Here is a 19343-nt window from a genome sequence, read left to right as displayed (position 1 = left end):
TTCCACCAGAAAACACAGAAGGTAACTTTATGATGGAGATCGTGTAATTAGCACAGAATTCCAATATTGTAGCAATCTGGACAGCTGCTGAGTCTTATCTTTCCTTCTCTTATTTACCCCCTAACAACAAATGAATTAACAAGGGGATGTTACCCTGGGCCCAATCTGACCAATAAGCAAGAACTATTTGGTAAAGTGGAAGTAATAGGAACCTTGTGAGATAAGGACAAAGTAAGTCATCCTAGACCTGACAACAGCCAAGAACATGAATCCTGACAAAAATCTTATCAGTAGCCCAGAATTGGGAAAACCTGATCTCTAAAAATTCAGATACATAACTGGTAAGAGAGTAAGGATGGACAGTCCAGGGGTAAATGACTGTGTGGGGATGGTTCTAGAAGACTAAATTTGGCGATATAATGCTTATTTCCTTGAGGAAAAGGAAAGCCCAAGTAAAGAAACCAACAAAGGAAATAAATACACGTGAATAAACCAGGCCAACTCAGACTCCTAAAGGACATGTAAGACAGCAAAGAACCAAGTTCGAAAAGACCGCCTTCATTTTACAAAGCTGTAGTGCACCCATACCTGGAATTACAGGGGTAGATTTTTCCTTTCTTCTTTTATAATGTAACAAACTTAGTGATAATACATGGGACAGTGATAGCAAATAAGACAAGTGGTGATGACAGGAGTACCATAAAGGCAGGCTAAGATCTTGTGTCATGAGAGAAAAGCGAAGGGTTAGAGTTCCACAAAACTATCAGGTCATTAGATAGAAGGATCATTATTATTAATCACGGCCGAGGCAGCAATATCAGCAGCAACGGAAGTGGCAGGCTCTGTGATACCTGATTTGTATATATCGTATCTCACAACAGTCCTATGAGGTAGTTTTACTGTTATCATCCCCGTTTTACACTTGAAGAAACTTCAAAAATAAAAACACAAGCAAAATAACTTGCTTAGTCACCTGGCTGGTGAGTGAGTTGAACTCAGATCCATTTGACTCAATGTTCACACTCTTAACCAGTTCGCTCTATGTTCTTCATCTCTACCCTACATCTCAATGCAGTAGGAAAGGAAGATTTCCCCAAGAACTTAAATGAGAAAGAGAAAGATAAATAAGGGACACTAGTGAACTTAAGAAACTTGAAATTCTAGTGGAAGGTGAAAGAGGAAACTGTAGGTATCAAAATGGTTTTGATAAATCAATGCACCAAGGATCTGTGCTGGGTTCTCACAGAAGTTTGGCCATGTGCGCGACGCAGTGCAAGCAGCACAGGATTTGGAGTCAGAAGACAAAATTAAACAATAGCTGTGACCACCCCCACCATCACACATGTGACCGATTACCGCTACAAGCGCAGAGGACTCAGTATTCTTTAATCAGACACCCCCAGCCATCAGAGAGGAGCTAGGTGCCCAGGGATCTGAATGAGGCAGGGAATCAGCACAGCCTTAGGAGGAGGAGAAATCAATGAATAGTGATGCTATAGCTTGGCCATGATCCACAGAAAAAATTTCCATAAAATTAGGTAGCGTTTTGCCAGCTATGATGTAACCGTGGTTTTAGAAATTGTGTAGGATAATTGGAACATTAATTCTCATTTCCATCACTTGTTCACTTTTGAAGAAGTAGTCTCAAAGAACGTAACACTAAAATAAAAATCCAATTACTGGCATTCTTTTAAATTGTTCTTCACCTCCCTCACTTCCATGCCCTCACCCCTGTATGAGAATATGGCATGAAATTAAATGGGAACACAACCAAACCGACAGCTGGAGAGGCAATGAGGCTCAGTAAGAGGACAAAGAAAATTTTGAGGGCTAATAAGTCTGAATGAAGAAATCAGACATCATAAAATTTGCCACACCAAACAGTACAGCAATTAACCCTCTGTGTCAACTGTATTTTGAACAAAATCCTTAAGAGTTGATGTGGTTCATCAAACTGTAATTCTTAGTCACTGTCATGTATCAACAAGAAGCAGGTGGCATTCTGGAAAACCTCCCTGTGCTTTGTTTTGGGGGGAGCAAGGGGAAGAGTGACACGTTTTTGGCACAACAGGAAATGCTGTTCTCAGAAGGCTTAAGGAAAAACGAACAAGTTTCTTATCTCCCAGCAATAACCAGCTGGAAAATATAAGGAGTGAAAACACTCCCATTCACAACAGCCATGAAAATATAAAGTACTTGGGATTAAACTCAGTAAGAAATAAGAAGGACTGGGCGATATGAAACTCGGGGCCATGCTGGTTTGCTCACCACCTCCCTGACACCTGCAGAGGTTCTGAACAAGGTAGGCTTGTCCAGGCAAAGTACATACTTACTGAACCATCAAATGTATATGAAGGACTTCGGTAAGTGCAGTGAATATCAGGTTTTTCAACTTTGCGAAGATGTCAACTGTACTGTATTAAATGTATAAAAAGCAATCAAAATCCCAAAAGCTGGATATATGTATCTATAGATAAATACTGATGTGTAAATGTGTGTGTATACACATACATACATATACATATATATATACACATATGTATATACATATATAAATAAGTTTTTATAGTGAGGGGCTGAAGTAGGAGTAGATTAAAAAATAATTATGAAGTTCACCTCCAATAACATATGAGCAAAGCAATAGAAATACTGATCAAAAGAATAAAAAAATTAGTCATACACCCTGCATATATAACATCTCAGTATATTTTATAGATAGTGTTTTAGATGAATGGAGAAAAGGTGGACTATTTAATATAGAAAATTAGACATATTTGCAAATAAATTAAATAAATGCCTATTTTATACCATTTACTAAAATTACAGGATTGAAGACTGAAATGTAAACAAAAAACCCCCAAAGAAATCAGTTAAAGATTATGAGTTCACATGCACATTTAATCCTTTTATCTTCCCAAACCACTAATAAAATTACAGTAAAAGGATTTCTAAAAAATGTATAATAATGCCCCCCCTCCCCAAATAAACCCACAAACAGAATCACAAAAAATTCTGGAAGCTGGACAGCCAGCCAAGCAGTATTTAATTTGAAGAAAGCAGAATACCAGGTGAGAAATAACCTAATTCAATACCGCAGACTATCCAAAGGGATCAGGCATTGGTGGCAACAGGTACCCTTGAAAATGGGGATGCAAAGAGTCTAAAAACCAGGGGAACTGGCTGAATACCATTCAGGCTACAGATCACTCACCTCAGCCTTGAGGGTAAAGACTTTGTACCCCCTTTTACCCTAGGAGAGACCAATCACAGTTAAGGATAGAAGTACTATACTGAAAAAAGGGAAAATTGAGACCTCCCTAGCTCTCTGCACCCCACTTTCCTACAATCAGCTCTCAGCACTATCAAGTTCCCATCCTCTAGGCTGGAGAGGGGAAGAGAAACACGCAAAAATACTGACACAGGAGGTTCCCCAATGAAACAGTGCAGCTAGATGGCTAGTGTTCACCATGACAAGTGAAGCCCAGAACCAACAAGCCTAGCCCACATACCCAGAGCTGTCAATCAGCTCGACAGTGCCCGCCGTCTGATGGCTAAGACCAGACGGTGGAAAAAAGGCTTTGACCGGAAACACGGAGGTTCTGCTTCTGGTATAGAGGGAAAAGGTCCTAACACATCAGCCCTTGGCAAATAACTACCACAAAATCCAAATGAAACATAAAAAACAAAACAGATGAACAGAAAAACTTCTCTGAGGGGACTGGAGAGTTAAGGAAAGCAGGCAGATTATGGAGAGCACGCAGATTGTGGTTTTGGCCAGAGAAAAAGCCGCAGAAGTGCAGGGCTGCTACAAATCTGATAAAAAGCCACTGTCTTTTTAACCAGAGGCACAAGAGGAAGAAGTCTGGGGCCACCAGGACTGCCAGAGGATGAGAGGGGATCTCCAGAAAGTAGAAAGACAGAGAAGGTATATTCCAAACTCTGGGTATAAATGCTACCGAAGTCTCTAGCTGACCTGACTCACACATGAGTGGAGCATACTAAAAGTAGTCTGAGCTAAGACTGGAGCTGCTACCTACCAGACCTTGATAGAATTTGCATTTTGAATCTCACCTAGTTAAATGCCTCTAAACAAAAGCCGTCAACATCTGCACAGCAACATAGCAGAATCCTAAATCTCCACAACAAAACACTCACAATGTCCAGGGGGAAAAAACTCAAAATCATGTAACATATGAATAAACAGGAAAAATGTGGTCCATTTTCAAGAGAAGAAACAATCGCCAGATATCAAATCCAAAATGTTGTAATTATCAATGAAGAACTTTAAAACTGCCATTACAATTATCCTCGATGGAAGTAAAGGAATGTATGTAATGAATGAAAAGATAACAAATCACAGCAGAGAAACATCAAACTAAGAGCCAAAAAGAAATTCTAGAACTAAAATACAAAAAAGAAAAAGCACTGAATGGGCTTAATAAGCATGATGGAAACAACAGAGAAAAGAGAGAACCTGAAGACAGATAAATCAAAGGAGAGAGAAAAAGAATCGGGGGGGGTGGGGGGGGGGGAATGGAGCCTAAGGACCTGTGGGACAATATCAAAAGGTCAAACATACAGGTTACCTGGAATCTCAAAAAGAAATAAGAGGATAGGGCAAAAGGGGAAAAGAAACAAAAACTGAAGAAATATTGACCCAAATCTTCCCAATTTGATAACATACATTTACATATTCCAGAAGCTCAGTGAACTCTGCACAGGATGAATTCCATCCATCACAATCAAAGTGCTGAAAATCAAAAGAAAAATCTCACTCGAGAGAGTAAAACAACACATTACCCACAAGGGGAAGAGTCACTTAAATGACTACAGAACTTCTATCAGAAATCATGGGGCCAAAACACAGGTGATTAACAATTTAAAGTGATGAAAGAAAAACAAACAAAAAAGCCAACCCAGAATTCTAATATGAAAGACAGAGATATAAATAAACAAAAACAAAATTATGACTTGGAGAAAACAGACATTGTAGGAAGATTTTTTAAAAAATTCTATTTCGATTAATTTCAGAAAGACAAATGAACACACCACATTTGTGGAATAACCAGTCGAATGCTATGAAAATTGAAAAATTAGCGAAGAAAATGTTCTAGGAAATTAAAATATAATTACACAAAGAAAACGTAGGATTAAGGTTGGAAGACAGAGTAAAGGAATTCTATCAGAAGATAGAGCAAAATATAATGAGATGGAGAGTAAAGAGAAAATCATGCGATCATTCCAGAAGGTCTGACATACAAGTAACAAGAGTCCCACAAAGATAAAACAAAAAGAAATAAGGAAAGATGAAATTCAAGAAAATTCCCCAGAGCTGAAGGAATTTAGATTTCAGATGGGAAAAAATGACTTAGTATCCAATTCAATGTACCCCATACAAAAAACAGTTCATTGTAAACTTTTACAGCACCGGAACAAAGAGAATACATCAAAGTTTCTAAATAGAAGAAAAAAGAACTGTCACATACATAGACTGGGAATCATAAGGGCTTTGAACTTCTAAACAGCAACCCTGGAAGCTAGAAGCCAATGAAGCAACCCTTCAAAATTCTGTGGGAAAATGATTTCTAATCTAGAATCTCAAACCCAGCAAAACTATTACTCAAGAATGAGAACAGACTACAGATATTTCAAAGTCTCAAAATTCACTCATCATTCACCCTTTCTTAGAAGCTCCCGGAAGAGGTACGATCCCATGTCTACCAACAAAAAGATTTGATTCAAGTGAAAAAAAAAAAGAAACTTGTCGGCATGATGAAGGGAGAGCACAGATAACAGCTGTGTACTAGGCAGGAAGAACAAATGGACAGAGAGAGGCATGTTAGAAGGTTTTATGAGAGACAGCTCTGAGAAGATGAAACTGATGTGCTTGAAAACAACAAGAGGAGACGCAGACAACCAGGGCGAATTTTGGAGCTCAATTATACATAAGTATTTAGAAAAATAAGCAATTAAGTAAAAATAATGGTTAGCTTCAGAGAAAACAAAAAATTGTGCAATAAAGAAATAGTCAACAGGGTACTGCACGACTAAGCTATAATTTAGCTTTTATGTAAGTTCTAATAGACACTGAATAAAAATCTAACCCAAAGTATTACATGGCACATTGGGAAGGTGGGAGGACAGGAAGTTGCATACATGATTTTCATGAGGGCAGTGAAAGAAGAGAAATACTCATGTTCCATAGTGAGAACAGATAATACCTAAAACTGAAAAAAAAAATCAAGAAATTATAACTACTAACATTTTTTAGATATACCTATAAATACCAAAGAAATAGTCTAAGAGTTTAAAGTAATTGTTTCTGGGGGCAGGAAAACTCAGGGGAGAAGAGGGTATGAATTAGGAAATACAATTTTTCTTAAGTTCATGTGGCTCTTTACATTATGTACAGGTATAACTTTAATGAAAATGAAAACTTAATTAAAAAGAGAAAAGGATTGATGATATTAAGCCCAGAAGATCCCTGTTAGATGCTATGAGGGTGAAGAAACCATAAAAGAAAATACTTCAGAATATTTATACGATTGCAATGGATGAGAGGTGGGGAAAGTAAGCCTTTTAAAGTACATTGATTTAAGCATTCAAATTTATTTAAAGCTGTTTTTAAGAGAGATTTGACTATTATAAAATTTAAAACTTCTAAAAATAAACAAAAACCCACACCCATAAACTAACAGTCAAAAACAAAACTGGGGAAGTATTTGCACCATATTCTTAAGTAAACAGTTCTTATAAATTAACAAACAAAAAGGCAAAGAGCAACCGAAAATGGAGAAAGAACATGAATAAGCAATTCACAAAAGAAGAAATATAAGTAGCTATTATATATGAAAAAATATTCACTCTCATTAATAATCAAATACAAGCTAAAACAGGAGACCATAATTTAAATACCTTTCTAGAGGGTGTTTTGGAAATATTTACCAAATGCTTTTAAAATTGTACGTCAGAATTTATCCTACGGAAATAAATGGAAACAGTCACAATGAATATAATGGGATATTCAGAGTTCCTTAAAATGCTGAAAAAATTAAAAACCTAGGATAGAATATCATGCAGATCATCAAAATTACGTTGCAGAAAAATAAAAGAAAAAATTTCTTATTAAATAAAAATGTGTTACAAAGCAGAATGTAGAATATGTAAACAAATAAACAACAAAACTAAATGTATGCAGGCATGCACACCCAAAAAGACTAAAAGGATAAATGCCCCAAGTACGAATGAGGGCTTTGAGCAGGGGTGGTATTACATGCACCCATATTTTTAAGAGATACTATGATACTCAAGTAATTTGAAAACAAAATGATCAATAAATGATAAGCAAAATAGCATAAAGGGAGCTCAACAGACACCTGTGTTTAACAAAAGTGTGTTAATTACATTTACTCATTTGGTGGGGGGAGGGCTTCTTTAATAAAACTGCAAACTATGAGTGGTATATTTTGAAGAGTAAGATAATATATTTATGAGAAGCAAGTGTTCTGGCAACGGGTTCCTAATCTATAGCAAATTCGTAAAATATGAAACTAATTTACGAGTTTTGATTTATTCATTACAACTTCCTCAAAGAAAAAATAATACAAGTCTTAAGAATTCTTTACCTAAAAAACTCCACTACAGGGCTCAAAGAAATTCTTTCATTGTCTCATTCGATTTCAGAGAATTATTTATGTAACATGAAATGTCAGCATATCCCATAGTTAAATTTGTCATTTAATACTCTTTTTATAAATTACATGTTATAAGAGCAAACGGAATGTTCAAGGACAATAATACGTAAAAGACAAGTAAGATTTGCTATGATTTTACTTTAGGAAAACAAAGATTTCCTTCAAACTTAGCAATGCCTAAGCCAACAGTTTCTGTGATCTTGAAAAGTCTTTTATCATGAAGAGTAAATTTTGAAAAATCCATTTATATCTTCAGATCACTGGTGTAAGGTCCAGTGCATAATTAACAAATGTAGTACCCACACAGAATCCAAATAATCCATGTAAAACTATAGACTTTTTACCTGCATAAGTAACCAAATTTAGGTTCAAGAAATTATAGAAGAATGAACAAGAAAATAAATTGGGAAGCCATAGCTAATGTATCATAAAATCTTAGATGATTTGATGAAAAAGATATAAAATATCCCCAAACTATTTTTCTGTGAGTTGATAGATTATACTCTTTTAGCAGCCGGACACATACCGGGGGTGCCAAAAACGTACACTGGTCAACGTTGCTCGAGCAGTAGTGCTCCGTAATCAGAAGTGTCTGCACGCTGATGGTAACCACTTTGAGCATCTCTTGTAATTGCAGAAGAAAAATATGACTTGTATTCATCTTTTGTTATCGGTATATATCGTGTATTACAATTTTAATACAGTTTTCCTTTCTTAAAATGTGTATACATTTTTTGGCACCCTCTGTAGTGATGCTTCCAAGAATGTATTTCTCTCATCATTAGGCAAAAAAAAAAGAAAAAAGAAGGAAAGGAAAAAATGTAAATATATTATTTTCTTAACCTTTTCTAACACTATTTGAATTGCTTCTTCCAACTATGGAGAATATAAATAAACACGTAGAACTCCTTTTTCAAGCAAAGGAAGGCCTCTCTTGCGCTATATTACAGGTTATGAAATTCACTCTAGAAAGTTAAACGTGGGCATATGTGGTTATAAGATTTCACTCTGAATTCTGGTGAATCTTTAAGAGGCGATTCCTTGTCTCCATTTTTGAATGCTTTGTGGTTGTTAAAGCATAATTTCTGAACGAATCAAAAAGGTATCAGAGAAAAGGAACTGTCTGCAGCCTTTGGCGCCCAGCTTTGACCCAAGTCTCACCTTCTCTGGATGAGATAATCTTCCAGGATATCGAGACAGCGCACCATCTGGGAGAAGATGAGTACTTTGTGGCCACCTGCGATCAGCTTAGGGAGCAGCTTGTCAATGAGCACCAGCTTCCCCGCTGCCTGAATCATGGCCTGCAGCTGAAAGTCGGGGGCATCAGAGCTGTGGGTTTTTCGGAAATCTTCCAGAATTTTCTCCTCTGCCCCTAAAAAGGAATGGAACAAAACTATTCCTTGAACAAAGTTAGAAGGGTAAAAGCTGCTCTCCGCTTTACAGATCCTAGGAGAGAGGAAGTGAATCTTTAGGTTCCGGCCCGACGGTGCAGAGAAGCAATGCTGTGTGTGTATCCCTCGTCCATGCCCTCAGCAGAGGGCTCTGCAGGGGCAGCGGGTGCAGAGAACACAGGTGCTTTGCTTTCCCGGGAAGTCTCACCAAGTAGGGAAGGATCTGAGATATCAAGCTGACTCATGCAAGTACAGAAACCTTCAGAGAGCTGACAAAGACGGCGCCGAATGTCATAAAAACTGGCTATGAGAAAATCCAAGCCACATTTGGTTTTAAAATTTTATCAAAAAGTTTTATTATTAAAAAAGGTTTCCAACATGTTCTCTAATTAGTATAGCTAACTATTCATTTATCTGCAGAGAGTTTTAGTCTCACTGAATCATGACCATTTACTCAACCAAGTAACACATTTCCCTGTCCCAAAGTGGACAGTGTGGGCTAACCCGCACGTAGAAAAAGGACAGCAGACTGAAGAGTAACATCCCATCTTCTGACAGGCAGAAAGATGGCAGAGGTACTTGCAACACATGGCTCTCTATCCCCACTAGTTAGATGGCTTAGGTAGGTCCATCAACCTCTCTGAACCTCAGCTTAACACTCGGTAAGGAAGGGGAGCAAACACACATCCTAGCATTTAATGGGAACTCAATACATCAGCTCGTGGGTCAGCACTAGCTTGTAGCAGAGGCACATACCCAGCCCACGCTGCTCCCCACTGCCACTCACCATTGATCAGGTAGGGATGGTTACAGCACTTTCTCAGCTCCATCATGGTGTTGATGAGGTTGGGCATGTTGTGCTGATTTGCCCCCTTGGTCAGGAAGGAGAAGTTCTTCTCCAGAATGGCACGGTAGTACTTTTTCTGGATATTAGTCAACTCTACTTCAATAATTGTCTCTTGTTTGGGAGCCAGGTTCTTTTCCACATCATCTTTTAGCCGTCGAAGCATCATAGGTTTTAGGATAGACTGCAGTTTCTTCACCTGTCCAGGGAAATCCTGATTTAATGATTCCTGGGGGACGCCCAGCTTCACTACAGTCTCTTGTAACACAGTACTGTGGGAGTAGACTCCATGAAAGGTCATGACAGATCCCTGAACATGAGGACGGAATGGAGGAAAAGGGGATGTGGCTCTAATTCACAAGTCACTACTGGGAAACTCCGTGGTGGCCTCACAAGATATAAAGAAAAATACAAAAGACAGTACCCATTCTCTAGAATGGACAAAACAGCTCCCTCCCTCTCTCTCTAACACGCACACCTATGCACCAATTACCTGAGGACTATTTAAGCCATGTTAAGAGGTACAAGTGATGTTATAAAGGGAAGACTTAGATGCTGAAAGAACAAAGGGAGAAGTAGAGGGAATCTGGGCTGGGCGAAATGGATGCAAGGGGTCAAAAGTACACACTTCCAGTCATAAAACAACTAAGTCCTGGGGATGTAAGGTACGGCATGGTGACTACAGCTAATAATACCAAACTGCATATTTGAAAGTTGCTGAGAGGAGCTTTTACAAGTTCCCCTCACTAGGAATAAACTGGTACCTGTGTGGTGATGGATGCTAACTAGACTGCACTTACTGTGGTGACCATTTCACAATATATACGTTCGTTAGGTCATTATGATGTACATCCCAAACTAACATGGCGATTCGATCTGAATTTAAAAAATGTAGAGGCAATCTGGAAACAGTCTTCCCACGTGTTGTAAATAACAGCAGCAGCAGCACGTTTGGGGGTAGCAGTATGTAGAAAGCTGACGCTGGGAGGTGACATCTCCTATTTATTTCATCCTGCGAGCCGTCATATCAGGAGCACTCTGAGCTGACAGTATTCTCTGCTGTGATTTGTCTCTTCTTCCCACAGCCCAGGCCTGCACAGCAGATCTCTACTCACTTGACTGCACCGGCAAGGTGACTGGCTCCCTCTCCCAAGAAGACAGTGACAGAGAAGGGATTCAAAGTCAAGCCTCCTGAGTTAACTCTGAGCTAAAACACGATACCAAACAGACTAATCCTGCTGGGAAAATGAGGGAAACCGCAAGCGCAAACGATCAAGTTGCAAGTCACAAAGGGCCGTTCAAAAATTCTTAACAGGGTAGAGTCTACGTAAGTTAGCGGTACACTGTGCCAGCACTTCCTGAAGAAACACAGGTTTGTACAGAGTGGTTTAGAAGAGTTACTTAGTGGAGCAGGTTTTAAACAATGAAAGCAGAATGAAAGCAGATGCTTTCTAGAACATTTATTTACTGTGACTTAAAATATAGACATTTGATGCCATTTTTGTGGTTTTCTGCTAACTCCAATCTTAAATCTAATCCATGTATTTTACCAACCATGGTTCTTAGGAATCTAATCCCCCAAATGGGTAAGGAATTACGATGTAAGAACCCAAAGAGAAAAGGCACAGCTAGGTAACTGTTAAAGATAGGCACAAATGCCAACCAGGCTGCCTGCCACAGGCTGGGTTCAGCCTTTGCCCTTCACTCAGTTCATACCTTGAAGCATTTAGAGTATACTACATGCCAGACACTGTGCTGCTCAATACAACAAACACAGCTTTGGAGAAGATGTGGGCCTGTTCCTCAGGAAAGTCATTGTCTAGAAGAAGAAAAAATGCACACCACAAAATAAGCGGGAGAAGAGGATACATTTCTAATGATCCAAAAATGGAGGGAGGGTTGGAGCTGGCTTTGGAAGGATCGAGAGATACTGCAAACGCAGGGAAGTGGAATCCAGTTTGATTATTCACTGCTCTCAAGGTCTGACTTGCCACAGAAGTAGGAACAAACAGATTGGAACCACAGAGTGTACTCTTGACATCTGTCAGTGAAATTCCCAACCCTCCTCAGGCCCCAAGTTCTCGGCCCCAGCCCAGTAACACACCACTGCCAGATTAATTTAGCAGAACTATGTCATCCCTGCCATCAGAGCTTTGCACTGCTTCTCTAACCCCTACCAAATCCTTCAACCTGTCTTTCAAAATCTTCCCAAAATATAACCCCAAACCCCTCTGGCCTCATAAGCATCATCCATCCTATTTCTAGCTCAATCAGATAATTCCCTAATACTGAATAAATTCCATGTAATAAAATAATAAATTCCATGTTTTTTCCTACTACCTGGCACTCTGACTCACCCAACCCACATACGGACTGAAGCCCTTTCAGTGGCTGAGCCTTATAGGCAGCTGGCAGGTGGTGTCAGGCCTTCCCTGAACCTTTTGCTAAACTACCCCAGGCCTGATACTGGTGGCAGCCAGCCTAGGTTCTCAGCATGGCCTCCCCCATGTACCTCTAGGTCCAGCACAGATAGTATCCAACCTGGGTAGCTTTATGACTCCTACCAGCTAGCCAAGGGCCAGTCACAGGCAGCAGATGACCTTCGGCTTCATGGGAGCCTCTTCAAGAGGCCCCAGAACCAACACACCCAGAGGCCATCTTCAGACAAAAACAGAGCACTGCCAGATTAGCTCCAAAAAAGGCACAACCAAAAGGTCATCTCGGTAGGCACAGGAGCCCAAAGGGGTGTAAAATAGTCACCATCTCTTCTCTCTCCACCTACTGAAAACTTACCCATTCTTCTAAGACCATTTTCAAATTGCAATCTCTCCATGAAATCTTTCCTGATTCCCAAACAGATGTGACCCTTCCCTCCTTTAAAGTCTCGAACTCTATTATTTGTTCCTCTTGTCGCATTTAAACTTGTGTGGCTCATTTTTGTAATCTCTAGTAGAGATTTCTAGTCGCAGTAGATAGTAGCTCCTTATTAATGCCGGCTGCTTTGAATCAGCTTTGAGTCCAACAAGCTAGACTCGGGACTAGACCTTTGAAAACTGAGGAAATTTAGTTGACATGGACAAAACTGGATTTACCGACTACTCTAGTATATGACTGCCTTCTTTTCCTCACTACTCTTGAGTATTTTGTTGTACTCAAAAAGATGAGCCTGGGACTATGTTGCCAATTTTGGAGGAGGAGGGGTGAAGGAGGAGGGAAGAAAGCACCAGGATCCTGAGCCAGAGGGCAAAACCATGGAACATACATGTGAGACTGGTGAAGGCAAGAGGCCTGATACGTTAACACTCGATATTCTGGATGCTGATTCCTTTATTCTTTGGAGTCATCAGAACTACTAGTAATCAGTTTCCTCTCTTCAACATAAACAAATTGCTAAATAAAGGACATTAGAACTTGCTAACGGCTTGGTCTTTCCTTACTGGTGAAGGTAATCACCACACTGTCTCTTCACTTCTTCAGGGCCCTATTTACCTGTTCCTCCGTTTTGAGATCCCCAAACTCCTCCAAGAAAGCCGTCTCTGAAGGAAACTGTGACGGCTCCAGAAAATTGAGCAAACTGAAGAGCTCCTCCACAGAGTTCTGCAAGGGCGTCCCGGTGAGCAGCACTTTGTGTTCCTGCACAGACGAACACCACGAGATGAAGGGTGGGTGGGTGCGTGGGCCCCCAAGTAGTATGTCTGGGTAGGAAAATGCAGCCAGGGCATTCTGTGCTCAACTGGGGGCAATTCCGTTTCACTTTTATGAAAAGATAGGGTGCCAACATTTCATGGGAGTACAGTCAATAAACAACTCACTCTTCCTTTCACGTCACTGATTCCAGCAGCAATTTCATGTTAATTAAAGCCACCATTCATTCATTCACTCAATATTATGGAGTGCCAACCCACCACTTACTGGGCACTCTGCCAGTAGGAGGTACCAGATCATTCACGGACCTGGAAACAAACCAAAATACCTTACATTTCCAGGTCACAAATTTCATGGTATTTAAGATTCCCCTGGGTCCCTCTGGGAGTCAATCTGTGGCAAAGGTCGCACTGTTAACCTAGTTCATAACTAAAACACATTTGATTCCTATACTATCACAGCTACAGAGGGCAAAAAGAAAATCTAGAGTAAATAGACTATGCACAAGTAAGCTGCCTGCAGAATGCTTCCGCCACCGTCAACGGAAGGAAACTGTTCGCGTAAAAGCCTGCAAGGCTCACCAGGGCCATGAGCTTGAGACCCTCCAGAAGTTTGCAATTCCTGTTCTTCAATCTGTGGGCTTCATCAATGATCACACAGCTCCAGTGAATCTTCTTTAGCTCGGGACAATCCGCCAGGATCATCTCAAACGTTGTGATGACGACATGGAACTTGAAGACCCCTGAGAGGGGGTTTCCCTGGGGATGACACCACAGAAGGCAAAGCTTTACGCCAAGGCTAGAGCATTCGGCAAACAGTGGATTAGAGGAGACGGCACGACAATTTAAGCACTAGGACTGAGGTGAGAAGCCAAGAAGCACTGCTCTTCCTCATTTGAGAAAAGAGAGAACGTAAGAATGAACCAGCTAATATTTAGACGAGACAGACCTCATTACAAAGGTGAGACGGATGAGTAGTCTGGAAGGCCCAGCAAGGAAACATTTTATTTATTAATTGTCACAACAAGGAAAGCAGATGAGTGTTGACTCACACGCTCCTAGTCATGAGCCAGTCTAAACCATGCATAGCTTGAATGCTCCAGGAAACCTTCTTTGCTACTTTTCAGATGTAATTAATTTCAACTTGTAACTTGGGTTCTAGCACAGATTCAAAGTCATGCTCCTGATTCACCTGGGACGAGTGCTACCAGGCAGGACACATCTTTGTTTCTTAGCCTGTCCCAGGGCTGCCATCACATTTAGGAAGCACAGCGGCACCTATTAGAGCACATCTTCAGTTTCCTCCAAGTGTCGCCTGCTGTCTACAAAACTCCTGACGAGAGCACTGGCTTTCCTCTGCTTGGGTTCACTTAATTTTCACTTTCCTTAATCATAAAACCTGGTGCCCAAGACAAGCATATAAGCATACTCACGCAGAAGCGTGATTATACTTAAAAAAAAAAAAAAGAAAAAAAAAAAGCTTAAAACATTCTCTTGTGAATCCTGTCTTCTTTGTATCCTTCCCTGTCAAATCTGTTAACCTCCTCTCTGAATTCCCTTGCTGGGAACCCATTCTCTGTATACTAATTCTTCTGCTCACTTTCTTCACTGAGCATTTAATTCGGATAAAATCTTTTGCATGTAAAAGCAACTTCATAAACCAACCAAGAAGCCAAGCTCTCGGTGTCCTAAAAAGAGCCTCTGGGGTATCTAGAGAGTGGAAGGCATGCCCTACAATTCTATTTTATCATAAATTAAACTACGAGGGAGGGGCAAGCAGTCTGCTTCAATACACAGATGACTACAAAGTCAGTCGACGGTAACCCAAGGGACAGGGCACTGAAACTCCTGGAGACAAGTGACAGGAAGGCTGTCCCTGGGTCTCTGGGACTCGTGGAAGGCTCACCTGCGCATCTCTGTACACCATCTCATACTGCTGGATCATCTGCCTGCTGATCTGGCTGCCGTGGTACACAATGGCGTTCATCTCTGTCCACGTCCGGAACTCTCGCTCCCAGTTAGTGATGGTGGAGAGAGGAGCGATGATGAGGAAAGGGCCATGGATTCCCCTGAGGAATATTTCTGAAAGGAACGTGATGGACTGGATGGTTTTCCCTAGGCCCATCTCATCAGCCAAAATGCAGTTTTTTCTGCAGATAGTAAGAAATACAGATAATTCGTCATCAATATAGGAAAGAGGTGGACGTCGTTTCTAACTAAAAAGATATTTCAGGAGCACACCCTGACCTCTAAGGTCATCGGTGAAGACCTTATCAGCATTTTCCAGAGATGCGCCTGAGGTGAGTTATTATTATTCATACCCTGCTCACTTCCAAAAAGGAACTACGGCAACTTGCAAGAAAATACGTGAAGTAAGGTCCATTTAAATATAAACTAAAAATATTAAACATTAAAATAGTGAGACCAGGAGAAAAAACAATAGGCCTCAAAGCGAAGCCAGTTTCTATACGTGACAAACTTCACGGAAGCCAAGGCAAAAATAAAATAAGTTACACGATTCTCATTGTCTTCATTTGTTATCAGAGGACAGACTTAACCCACATAATAAATCCTTATCAGAGTAAAAATATTGGTCTCTTCTGGTGATCCAGAATCAGACTGCACAGAGCTGTGACACTCCAACAGATATGGTCCCCATCCCGTCTCACAGCTCATGTAACCCATGGGCAGCCCAAGACCTGGAAAGCCAACCTCGGAGCTGTGCTGGGTGGTGCTGTAAGTGGCAGAGACTACGCTAGAACACAGGTCTTCAGAGTCCCACTTTGGTGTGTTTTCCATCACAACATGCTGTCTTTAAAATCAATCCTAAGGGGCACATTCCAGAATGTTAAAATCTCAACCCATTTTTCTCAAACTGCACGTTTCATCAAATTCTGACAGGAACTACCGCGCAAACAGTCCACAACTGAGCGTTACAGCACAAATCCAAAACATCCACGGCTCACACCCCAGCAGCAGGCTTGGGGCTAGAATCCAAATCCACTTCCCTTTAGAGCCAATTCTCGCTAAAGACTTAGAGACAGGAAACATGTTTAAAGGATCTTTTGAGTCTAACCTAAGTTTAGCTGAACCTTTTGGCTATACTGACAAAGGGTGGGGGCGGAGGGGAAGCACTAAGCCAGTGATATCTAAAGATCGTTCCTTTTGGTTAGAGAAATACCTAACAAAAATCAAGCCTTGGTGTGACTAATGTATAAAGATCACTAGTCTGTATCAACGGCGGCCAGGCACTCTCTCACTGCTCCACTACTGCTACTCTAAGTGCTAAGGCTGCGATCCTCCCCCAGGGAGGGAGGATCTTACACATTTGGTAAGAAAAGCATCCATGAAGACAGGAATGTTCTGGTCCCTTACCTATTATACCAGTTAAAAAGAAGCCAGTTCATTCCCTCGAGCTGGTACTCCCGGAGCTGGTTACTATTCTTATACTCGCGAGACTTCTCAAGTTTCTGCCAGGAGTCTGAAGCAGGCCGCTCCTAGTGGAAGAAAGCAGAGAGCACAATATGTAAAGAATGGGGTTTTAGGAGAATAACGCCAGTAGGGACACAGAATACTAATGGGGAAGACGGTAAATCTCAAAATACTGCCCTAAAGCTGACTTCAAACTGCTGTTACTATTTTCTGGATTTTACCAGATTAAACTAAGAACACCTCTGTAAAATTTGCAAGTAATTAATGAAGAGAAACAGACCAACCTAAAACCTTGGTGTTATATTGTATTACTTAGACTCTTAGATGTCACTTCCATTTACACTTTCATTTTCCTGCAAGCCAGTATTAGTCAGGTTTTTTGGTTTCTATAGACAGAATTTCTTTTTATTTCTTTGTGCCTGTGGTATCAACACAGTGGAGTCCAGTGGGTCAAATATTTTACAGATTAGTTTCCAGAGTCAGCATACCAGGCAAAAAGCCTGTATAATCAAAACTGCAAAGAAGACAATAGCAATCTTATTATTTTATTTTTGCATATTAAACACCAACTTCTAAATATAATCTTTTCCTTGCTGATATGAAATGACATATTTATCATATACTAAGTTCCAATATATCAATGAAGCTGTACCTAGATTCTTCATTCTGTTCCACTAGACCAGGGGTGTCCAAACTTTTTTCAACGTTTTCTACCAAGGGCCATATGCAGTAAAATACACAAACAGCCGGGCCACTCACTCGAGGTGAAGTACGTATTGCTTCACCTGGTTTATTTAAGTAAACTAAATATATTTTTGGAATTTGCTGCGGGCCAATTAACAATGGATTGCGGGCCGCAGTTGGCCGGCGGGCCGCAGTTTGGACACCCCTGCACTAGACTATTACTACAATAAAACCACATTTTTTAATTACTATAGTTTTACATCTGATGGGGAATTCTTTTTTTTTAAATGTCTTAGCCATTCTATCTTATGTACTATTCCATATAACTTAAGAATCAATTTGTCAAGTTCTCTTAAAATCCCACTGGAATTTCAATTAATCTGGGGAAATTTAAATCTTTACGTATTGAGTTTTCCCATCCAAAAATTTTGCTCGTTTGGGTATTATGTCATTTGTACATAGACTTGGTTATTTTGCTTATATACAAATTGAGTTCATAAAGACCTGAAGTTAGGTCTTAAAAATGAAAAACATTCTTAGCTATGCCTGCAGTTATAAATGATAATTTTGAGATTGTAGCTTTTTCTAAACAGCAATTGTAGTCTTTGGTAATTCTACTTTGGGGTGCTACGATAAACTTTATACCTGAAATATGTTATTAACTAAAACAAAACCATTTGCATATGAAATTTAATTAAATATTCCCAAATATATCACTGATATTTGGAGATAAGTATAATCTGTCCATGGTCTTCCAGAGAAATACACATCACTACTAACCTACAAAATTACTACAGCTGTAGTTAGGCTAAGCCCTTTGGAATGGGACTTTGTTGAATATTATTACCAGCACATAGGTATAGGCGTTTTTAGAAATAAAGGAGGAAATAATTTATTATGTCAAAACAATTCATTTTAAAGGAAAAACTTTTAAGCAACATTATTTTCCATATGAAATCTCTTGGTCTGCTCCCTTAAGGAAATTACATCTTCTTAACCTACAGGAACCATTTGTCCTGGATCCCTTAAGTCCATGCAAGCCACTTAACTGGCCCTACTCTACCAGATACTATTGAGAAACTTTCTGGAATGTTCCTCATCTCTAGTGACTTATGTGGCTCTCTCTCGGCATTATAGATATTGTAGGAAAGAATTTCACTGCAGATTTCTACACTGTTGCCTTGGTAGCACTCTAGATGTGAGGTAATCCTGTCATTCCTCAAGGTTTTCCCTCATTCCCCAGTGCTAAAGGTTTCAGTTTAACAGCCCACTGGCCAGAAATTTCAGTCACCTAAACACCTAAGACCTGAAATTGGCTAGAAGTTTCGAGTGCTTAGTCTGGTTGGCTCGCCAGTCACATAGGCTACAAGAAACAACCTGTCCCAGGGCTCCACAACCTTCACTGGCTACTGAGTGAAGTTCAAAAGAAGACAAGTGATTCTTGGAGTCTCCAAGGTGAGTTCTGCCTATTAAAAGACTGCTTCTCTCTTTGTACAATCATTATTGACACTTTTATTTCTTGCTTTCTCAAAATTCTGTATTTTACTTGTAAGTAACCAATTTTTACCAAAAAGCTTTTAGGTACGTAGAATGTTCTATGCATCAAGACTGGTAGGGTTACCTCTAACCTTCAAAGGCCAGAATAAAACACCTA

General features: G+C 40.0%; 1 protein-coding gene across 3 annotated transcripts in view; it reads right to left on the bottom strand.

Moving 5' to 3' along the window:
• The window catches only part of CHD6 (chromodomain helicase DNA binding protein 6), a 181936-nt gene that overhangs the window by 65033 nt on the left and 97560 nt on the right, over positions 1-19343 (bottom strand). For all 3 annotated transcript variants that reach the window (XM_081034142.1, XM_081034144.1, XM_081034143.1), the window contains exons 11-16: positions 16949-17070; positions 15480-15723; positions 14156-14332; positions 13419-13562; positions 9873-10128; positions 8856-9066 (exon numbers count right to left, since the gene is read on the bottom strand). In XM_081034142.1, the coding sequence (XP_080890268.1) occupies positions 8856-9066; positions 9873-10128; positions 13419-13562; positions 14156-14332; positions 15480-15723; positions 16949-17070 (1154 nt within the window). The remainder of the gene's footprint in view (positions 1-8855; positions 9067-9872; positions 10129-13418; positions 13563-14155; positions 14333-15479; positions 15724-16948; positions 17071-19343) is intronic.

This window comes from Rhinolophus hipposideros (genome assembly GCF_964194185.1).
Source record: "Rhinolophus hipposideros genome assembly, chromosome: 22".
NCBI lineage: Eukaryota > Metazoa > Chordata > Mammalia > Chiroptera > Rhinolophidae > Rhinolophus > Rhinolophus hipposideros.
The sequence above is the reverse complement of the archived record's forward strand: the minus strand, read 5'-3'. Positions and strand labels throughout refer to the sequence as shown.